The following is an 8,964-nucleotide window of genomic DNA, read 5'->3' as shown; positions in this document are numbered from 1 at the left end:
CTTCTTCTCCAGGAGCTTCTCGTTAACACGTTTAACATCTAGCTGAAAAAGCACTACTGCCTCTGGGTTTCCCTTCTCTAGCAAAGCACTCTCAGGGCCAGCCTCTAGTCTTGCTCCAGGTGTAAATCTGGAGTAATCTTATTAACCTGCCTTCAGAGCATTTTTGAAGTCATTAAATGTGAAGGTGCTGCTAATTTTCTGGTCTCACTGCCTCCGAGGTGCATCCTACCAGTGCTGCTGCTGCCCAAAGGGTTTTTGACATAGTGTAAAAGCAAAGCTCCTGAATGAGCGGGGCCGCCCGCGCTTGTTGGCATCGACGTTGGGGAAGGCGCCTATACACACCTGGGACGGAGCCGGGGAGCTCCGCGCCAGCCCAGCCCCGGGGCCCCTCAGTCCGACCACTCGTTATCGTCCAGCTCGGAGTCGTCGTCGGACTCGCTGTACTCCACCGCGATCCGGCGGGACAGGATCGTCGCCACGTCGTTGCCCACGGGCTCTTTTTTGGCCTCTTGTTCCCATTGCTCCTGGACTTTCCGGAGTTGGATTCCTGCAGTAGGGAAGGAGGGAAGGCTTTAGGGACAACGTGCCCAGCACCCATGGGTCCACCCAATGTGCAGCATCCTCCCAGTTAAAGTATTGGCTGAAACGAGATGGCTGCCGCCCCCTTGCAGGAGGATGCACGCGATTATAAAGCTATATGAGACAATAATGCGATGCACACGATTATAAAGCTATATAATAGAATAAAGCTCCTCCTCCGCTTCCACTCGACCAGAAGAGGTGGAACCTTCTTGAAGGTTAAATCTGCCATTGGACCTGAAGATTTGCAGGAAGGGGAAATGGGAGAGACCTTGGAGCACATCATCTGCTACAGCCTGGAAGGAGGCCACGCACACCAGAGCTGCCGGTCATCCCTGTGGGGCTCCGTCCCACCTCCGGCGATGGGTTTCCCCCACCTCCCTCCAACCCCCTGCACTGCATTGCCTTCCCTCCCCAGGTCCCACCTGGGTCCCACCATCTTCACACATCACCTGGCCACCCAGGGCTCGTCCTGCACTCAACGAAGCCAACGCCACCCAACTCTACGCCAAGAGGGATTTTGCCACCGCGGTGGCAGCGCTGGGGACCCGTCCCCCGCCTTCCCGCTGCCGCCACCCCCCTGCCGCTCACCCCTGCGGATGGCTGCCAGCAGGTCGCTCCGGGCGTCGCTCATGGGCATCAGTGGGATCTGTGGCTTCCGAGGCTCCACAGCAGGGGCCGGCGGTGATGCCGAGTGTGCCGGCGAGGCGGCGACGGCGGGGGGCCCCGGCGGTGGCGGTGGGGGTGCCACCGGGGGTCCCATGGGGCCGGCCTGCGGTGGGGAAGCAGAGTAGGGGCCGGGGGGCGCGGGGGGCGGTGAGGGTGCATAGGAGGGGGGGGCGGCCGAGCCGGGGGCCAGTGCGGGGGGAGCCGAGATGGGGCTGTCGAAGGCGGTCTGTGCGGAGGGGATGACGGGCGGCGGGGGCGGCGGGGCGGGCGGCACGAAGTACTCTGCCATCGGCACCGGCTGTGGGCTGCAATGGGAGGGCAAAGCCATGTCAGCGGTACAAGGAACAACGGCACCCGTCACCCATCCTGGGCACCCACCACCGGGCACCCGACTGGCTCAGCTGTGGCTTGGTTTGCTCTGGACCGCCGCGTAAGCTCTGTCCCAGGGTCCGGGAAGTGGGGGGCTCCGCTGGCGGGATGGGCTATGGCTCATGCGGTGGTGGGAAGGTAGCCAACACCCCAGGGGAAAACGGTCCCCTCCATCCACCTTGTCTCCTTATCTGGGATGAGGTTACCCCAAAAATGCTCCTGACTGATTTGTCTTTGGGTCTCACTGGCAGTTTCGGACCACAGCGGCTGTGAAGGAGGGCTCTCCCCAGTACATCAGCCCAGAAATAGGGGGTCAGACCCTCACCAAACCCCCCTTCCCCTGGGCATCCCTCCACCAAGAGAGAAGAGGCAGGCTGAAGCCCTACCCGTAATCCTTGACTAAGTGAGGTCTCGGCCCGTTGAGGATAGCCTCGGGGGGCTGCGGCGCGTGGGGCTGCTGGAGGCGGTTGAGGCTGTTCTGCCGGCTGCTCGGCGCCGGGCGGTAGACGTGCTCTTGCGGGGGGGCAGCAGCCAGCACCCCCTCCTTGTGCTCTGCCGGGGCCAGGTGGGACGTCGGGGCCAGCAGCTGCGCGGGGTGGTTGGGGCTGGCCGGGTACGAGTGGTCGGCCGCGTCCGACGCGTAAGATCTACGGCACAGGAAAACCCAACGGTTGTACTCCTGGGAAGGGAGTCAGCTGGGTGCGGCGCTTGGGGGATGTGGGTTTGGGGGTATTTTGGGGTTGAGACAACAAAACAAAAAAAATGGCCACAAAAATATACATGTACAAGAAAGCAGAGAGATAGCGGAGGGGAGGCGGACGCCAACAGAGCTGAGCCAGTCTCTTCCCTTAGCTGCTAAATGGAAAGTGCTCCCACTTTATCCCAACACCAAGGCTGCTCCTGAGGTCCAGGATGCAACCTCAGGGGCACCAGCTATCCGTGAAGCTACCATGGGTTTACGGCTTATCACCCCGACCCTGCTGCAGGCAACACGTCCCCCCAAAGACAGAGAAGAAGAGAAAAGCAAAGGAGAGCCAGTGAGCTAAACGCGTAGTAGGTAAAACCTGCCTATTATCTGGGGACAGTGATCCTTCCGATGACGCCATGTGATAGGGGGATGGTGAGAACCTGTTATCGGGTCGGAACTCTTTATCATACGCCATCATGTTCCACTCCAGGCGCCGGTTGCGGGCTTTCCTCACTTTCTTCACCTCCCGGGTGGAGTCCTCCACCAGCCTCTGCTCCTGGGGGCACACACAAGCTGCAGCTCCATCTCCAGCCCGGCTCCTCCGGGCTGTAAGCAGTACCCAGGGAGCATCGAGATGCACCCACCACAGCACGGGGGAAGCACATGGGATGCACCAGGAAGGCAACCATCCCCCAGGTCCCAGGCAGCCCCAGCTCCAGCCCCCCCAGTGCCCCCCGCCTGCCCGTTACCTTCTGCCTGCGCTTCTCCTTTCTCTTATCTTCTGTCGCCTGCAACATTTTCTCTTTCCATAAGTTGAAGAAGTAGGAGGGGTCGGTGTAGAATTTGAGGCCATCCTTTTTGTCATCCCTGGGGGGTTGGGAAGGGAGGAGAGGGGGGTTATCAGCCACAGGAGAAGACCCCCCCTTCCCCTGCACAGGGGGGTTTGGTACAATCACGGCCATAAGCTATTGCCCCACCATGAACATGTCCAACACAGCGGTCACTACCTGCAGTACCACTGCGTGGGGTCACCTGTCCCAAGCACCCTACACAATGGGGATGGTGGCACAGCAACTGGAGAAAACAGCCTCTCAGCCCTCGCCAAGCAGCAAATGGGGTGCACCCCCTGATGCCTCTTCTGGAAAGGGCCCCCCAGAACCCCCCAGGACCCCCTCGGTCCCCCCAAGGAGCGATGCGTCGGCCGTCCTACCTGTAGGGCGTGAGGATGTTGAGAGGTGGGGGCTTGTCGCAGCGCTGGTACATCTCCATCACGGGGTTGGGGATGGAGTTGCGAGACACGACCTGCTGGTTCTGCACCGTGGAGCTCTTGAAGGCTTTCCGCATGTTGATGTCCTGCAGTGAAACTGGGGGCACGGGAAAAAGATGGGATGTAGGGGTGACCTCAGCCCCCCAAACCGGGCACGGCGGGCAGTCCAGCCCTCAGCACGTGTCTCCCACCCACTTGCACCTAGCCGTCACCCCAAAATAGCCCTGGCCCCTCACCTTCCTCCACAGTGGAGTCCAGCTGCGTCACCTTGATGACCAGCAGGTCCACCCTCTCCTGCAGCGAGTTCATCCGCATGTAGAAACTGTTGGCTTCATTGAACAGCTCGCCGAAGATGTCCTCCGCGTGCCTGCCTGGCAGACGGCAACACACGCCTGTCATGGGCAACGGCAGCAGGCAGGCAGCCCTCTCCCAGCCCTTCGCCTGGACTGCACGCCTCCCCGCCGGCTCCGTGGGGATCTCTCCCCAGCCTTGGTTTTTTGGGAGCTGAGCCTCATCCTCTCCCAGACCTGGCAAAGCGCTGCACAGAGGGAAGGGAGCACAAACCACCCAGCCTTCTCCTGCCCCCTCCTCTGCACACGAGCATCCTTTTCAGTGAGAGTGGTACCCACGGGAGGCACTGAACCATCGCGGTCCGTGCCCCAAAAAGCCTTTGGATCTACGAGGACAGATGCAGCCAAAAAACTACCATCACACAACATGACCTGTGGAAACGCAGCCCTGAAGGTGGAAAACCAAGAGCAGGGCAGCACGGAGAGCGCTACAGCAGGGAGAAGCCGCAATTTGTTTCACTTCAGCAGTTATTTTCCTGCAGCACTCAGTGCATCACTATGATAGCTCTTTATTAGGGCTATTATCATCACAGGGCTGAGCAGGGCACCTGGCAGAGCATTGCTGACACCTGCAGGCTCCAGCACCCATCCTGTCCCAGCACCCAGCCCAGCCCAGCACCTAGCCCAGCACCCCAGCTCCTCGGGGTTTCCTCCAAAACCACGTATCAAACAGCTCCCGAGATCAAGGTGCTTTCGATATCTGCTCAGCCTGTCACCCGGCTCAGCCATTTCTATTTGATTCCTTTTCCCCTGGACAAGGTAGCCATGGCCTGAGCACCCATGGGTGCTGTTCACGCCAGCTGCCACGCTTCCAGCAGCTCCCTAAATACAGGATATATTTTTCTGGGAGTATTTTAGAGAAGAATCTTGTTCTGGATGGGGAAAAAAGAGGAGGAGCCCTGAAGAGTCTGTGCTTCTCTCTCTATTTTAAGTCGATATGCAGCAGTGAAATAGGTTGCCCCTATTAAACCTTCACATTGGCGTGTGCAATGCTCTCGTCCCCCCCTTTTCTGCTGAAATCAGTCCCAGGGCAGGAAGACCGCCGAGGATTTAGACCTTTTATATAGACCTCTCTTTCACATAAAGCTCTAAGATTAAAAAGAATAGGTTGGGGTTTTTTAACCTTCACCTGACCTTCCTATTTCTGGCCAAGTCAAGAAGCAAGGGGCTCGCAAAGGCTTTCTGTCCCCCACTGCACAGACCAGCTATGGGAGGAAAACAGGTCTTAAAACTGTCACCAAGTCCCCACTTTGGGCTTGGCCCTGAGCATCCTCCTTTTTTTACTAGCTGGATAGTTCCCACTGAATTAGGGGTGGCTGCAGCCCGCACAGCTCTCACATAGCCCCCGTTTCTCTGTGACTGGAACCGGAGCAAGCAACCGCGGCATCCCCCAGCATCCCCCCAGCATCCCACCACCCCGTCCCCGTCCCACGCTGGGGTCGCTGCGCCGTGACTTACTGAGGCTGCCCAGCTGCTTGATGATGGCAGCCAGCGTGCTGTTGGTGACACACTCCAGCTCACTCGTCACCCCCTCGGGAAGAGCCCCCCGGCATAGGTGCCGGGGCTCGATATTCCTCTTCACCAGCGGCATGCTGCCGGCGAGCCCTCACGCCTCTCCTGGGCAAAGGAGAAAGAAAGAAAAAAAAGAAAATACACAGCTTTTGCCATTTGCCTATTTTTTCTCCCCACTCCCTCTGCTCTCTGCCCAGGGGACTCATCCTTCCCACACCGAGATGTAGAGGATGCAGCCCACGTGGCAGCAGCAGGGCTCTTCCACGCAGGGGATGCTCCATGGGTGCAAACCTCTGGATACCAGCGAGTACACGGATGCCAGGATGGAGGTGAGGACCATGCCAGGGCTCTGTCCCTACCCTTGTGCTCCGCTGACAAGCCACTGTGCCCGGGGAGCCATTCCCACTTACCTTCCCAGAGCTGCGCTTAAACCAGGAGCAAACCCCAACGTGCTGCAGCCCTTTAGCCAGCCCCAAAAAGCCTCACCCAACCCAAAGAGCGGCCAGAAGCGAGTAAGCGCTTGTAATGCCGTTATTTCCAGCTCAGTGCAAAGCTCTCCGGGGTTTTATTTGTGCACGCGCTACTCCGAGGCAAGCTGCCGTGGCCAGCTCGCCGCTGCTCTCCGCAGCATCCCTGCGTGCCCCCCACTCCACCGCCCGCCCCACCTCAACCAGGGATGCTTCATTTTCTACGGGGCTCAAGGAGATGCAGGGAGATGCCCGCACCCAACAGCCTCATCTCCAGCGAGAGCACCCATGGGAGCTGGTGAGGAAGGATGAAGGACAGGCACAGTGGTGTAGGAGGTGAGGGTGCTGGGGGCAGGTTACCCCGCTGACGTAAAGCGCGAGTTGTGTGAAACAGGCTGAGAAAGGAGGAAAAAAAGGAGCATTTATTAACCATGGTGGTGTCTCCTGGGGCACTGCAGCCTGGGACTGGGACACGGACAGGCACAAAGCAGGCGGTGACCCCACAGGCTTGCACCTTAAGGGGGTCTTACATGACACGAGTGCATCGGGCCTCAGCTCCGCTCCCAATGCAAAGGCAAACTGATGGCTTTAGCATTGAAATTGCCATGAATTGGATCCCTGGCTGATAAGGACCGGAGAGCACGAACAGCCTTCCCAGCTCCCAAATGGAGCGAGCTGAATCCCCCCGTTTCACATCCCGGGCACCCCCCATTCACCCCATCTTTCACAAAACCCCACTCTGCTTCAGCAGCAAAGGAAAATCGGCTTCCGAGCAGAGCCATTAATAGGTGGGAGCGGAGCAGCCGGGCACCGACAACGGAGCCAGCAATTCTGACCATGAACGGAGCCAGAAATCTGCAGAGTTCACATTTTTTGGCCCCGGGAGCGTTAGACAGAACAGTTTCCCATTGATAGCACTCGGCCAGTGCTCCCGTCCCTCCGCCAGCACCGCCAGCTCCTCCGCAGTTTTCAAATGCAAATACAAGCTCCTTCCATGAAAGAGCCCAAAAATTGTTTCTAAATCATTCATATCGAGCTTCCCAAAGGGCTGATTGTGTTCCCAGATCTGTACGTACGGGGCTGGGGGGTGAATGGCTGGGCTCCGCTCTGCCCCGGGGCAATTGGGGTGCCGTGGGAAGGACCCAAGCCCTGAACCCTCCTTCGGGTTGCACGATGTTTTGGGCTCAGAGCAAACCGCGTGTCCTCTGGCGCTTCCCAAAGTCACTGCACATGGATGCCGGGGCTGGTACTGTTCCCGGCTCCCAAAAAACACAAGAGGCTTCTGCCAGCTGGTTATTTTTCAGCTGAGAAAACTGTGATGGAGTTTGCAGCGGAGGCTCTGGACGTCTGCTGATGGACGTCTGCTCTGGCCACGTACAACCCCCCTTTCCGAGCACCCCGTGAACTCCCCCCTCGGGCTGCATAAAGAGATGAGCAACGCTGGCAGCTTCACCCCAAGCTCACTTTGAGCCGGTTTTACGTGTCACCCCAAAATCTGCTCTCAGAGGCCGAGCCCCGGCACGTCCCCGCGGGGGGTTTCCCCCCGAGCAGTGGCTGCAGGGACAGGAGGGCGCAGGGCAGAGCGGTTAACGAGCTGCTTGGGCCCAGCAATTAGAAACAGGGAACAAAGAGCCATTCTCAGCATCCGCCTGGGACACGGCCACCGGCACCCGGGGCTTTTTGTCCCTGTGCAGGGGGCCCGGGAGGAATCAGGGCCACTCGTGCCTCCATCTCCTGTGGGGACCCCAGAGGGGAATGAAGAAAAAAAGGATTCCAGGTCTGAAACTCTTCCCAGGAGAGACAGACTTGAAGAGGGGCAGAAGGTGGGTATGTGGTCTGATAACAGCATTTGAGACCATGCCATGGGAGAGCATCCCTGGAGAAGAAAGATCCCTTTAATCTTCCACCAAAAAGCCCTAACAAGACTCAGAGCTTGCAGCAGAAGAAACCAAGGAGGAGTTAGGCACACATTTTTAGACTAGGCTAGCTGGGACAAGCAACTTTGGCCGAGCCACGGGAGAAGCTGCTTTTTAACCTCCCCAATTAATGGCTGCTAACAGGAACACAGGGATTAGAAACCCCTGCCATCCTCTCCCACCACAAGTGCCATCTCATCCTCCTGTAACAGCATCCCTCGTGCACCAGCAGCACCAAACCTCCGACTTCAGGGTTGAAAACCCAACTTCTGACCTAAAACCCGCGATCTCAAGGCCTGTCCCGACTCAGGGGAGCAAAACGCTTTGGGTGGGGATGGGCTCCACGCGACACCAACTTAATTTCTGTCCTCACAGGCACGTCTTGCTCAGACCTACCAAGAGGCTGCGCACAAATCCTGAGCGCTGGTGGCTTGGCCCGAGCCCCAGCGAAGGGATGCTCAGTTATGCTCAGCGCTGCTCCTGCTTGTGCTGATATTTTGGGCAATTTCCAAGCCTTCGAGGCTGGCAGGTCCTCAGACCTTCAGGAAAGGGCTCCCAGGAGCAGGGATCTGCTGGGCACAGAGGTGACTCCCTGGTGCAAGGGGGAGAAGCCCGAACACGGACAGAGTTAGGCCAAGAGCAATTCACGATTTCTTCCATACGTATGGCCATACCGGACCCCACCTCAGCGCTCAGCACCGGTGGCCAACGCACAGTGTGCACCAGGCTCAGCAGTGACCGCTGTGGCACCCCCAGTACAGCTCAGCTGGGCATTGCCATGCAACCAGTAAAGCCACATCTGGGCAGCTGCAGGACCAAATTGCCATCTTCCCATGGGCACTACTAGCCCTTGATGGCCCTGAGCACCCTCACCTGGGACCCACAGCCCACCCATGGGCCCAGGAGGTTATTTAAGCTCAGCTGAAGGTGCTAGTCTCTCCCTGAAGGATGCTGCTGGTCCCCAGCCCTGCTCCTGGCCATGCCGCGCTGGACCTCACCCCTGCAAGCAGCTCCTGCCTCAGGTGGGTGCTGGCACCCAGGCAACTCCTGGGTTTGGCACGATCTTCAGGGTGGGCGTTGGACCTGTGATGCAGCCTTGTCTTTTTCCCCTTCCCCTTTGGCTCCTGCCTCCTGCTCACTCGATTCT

General features: G+C 58.7%; 1 protein-coding gene across 1 annotated transcript; it reads right to left on the bottom strand.

Moving 5' to 3' along the window:
- Positions 1-389: 389 nt before the first annotated feature.
- LOC127019731 (actin-binding protein WASF3-like) lies at positions 390-5,513 on the bottom strand. The gene is made up of 8 exons (XM_050901918.1): positions 5,381-5,513; positions 3,809-3,943; positions 3,516-3,669; positions 3,055-3,172; positions 2,686-2,861; positions 2,004-2,264; positions 1,171-1,553; positions 390-547 (listed from the first exon to the last, which is right to left on the bottom strand). Exons 1-8 carry the CDS (start codon positions 5,511-5,513, stop codon positions 390-392), a joined length of 1,518 nt encoding a protein of 505 aa, XP_050757875.1.
- Between the last annotated feature and the right edge of the window lie 3,451 nt (positions 5,514-8,964).

The sequence above is a fragment of the Gymnogyps californianus genome, chromosome 9, assembly GCF_018139145.2.
Source record: "Gymnogyps californianus isolate 813 chromosome 9, ASM1813914v2, whole genome shotgun sequence".
NCBI lineage: Eukaryota > Metazoa > Chordata > Aves > Accipitriformes > Cathartidae > Gymnogyps > Gymnogyps californianus.
The sequence above is the reverse complement of the archived record's forward strand: the minus strand, read 5'-3'. Positions and strand labels throughout refer to the sequence as shown.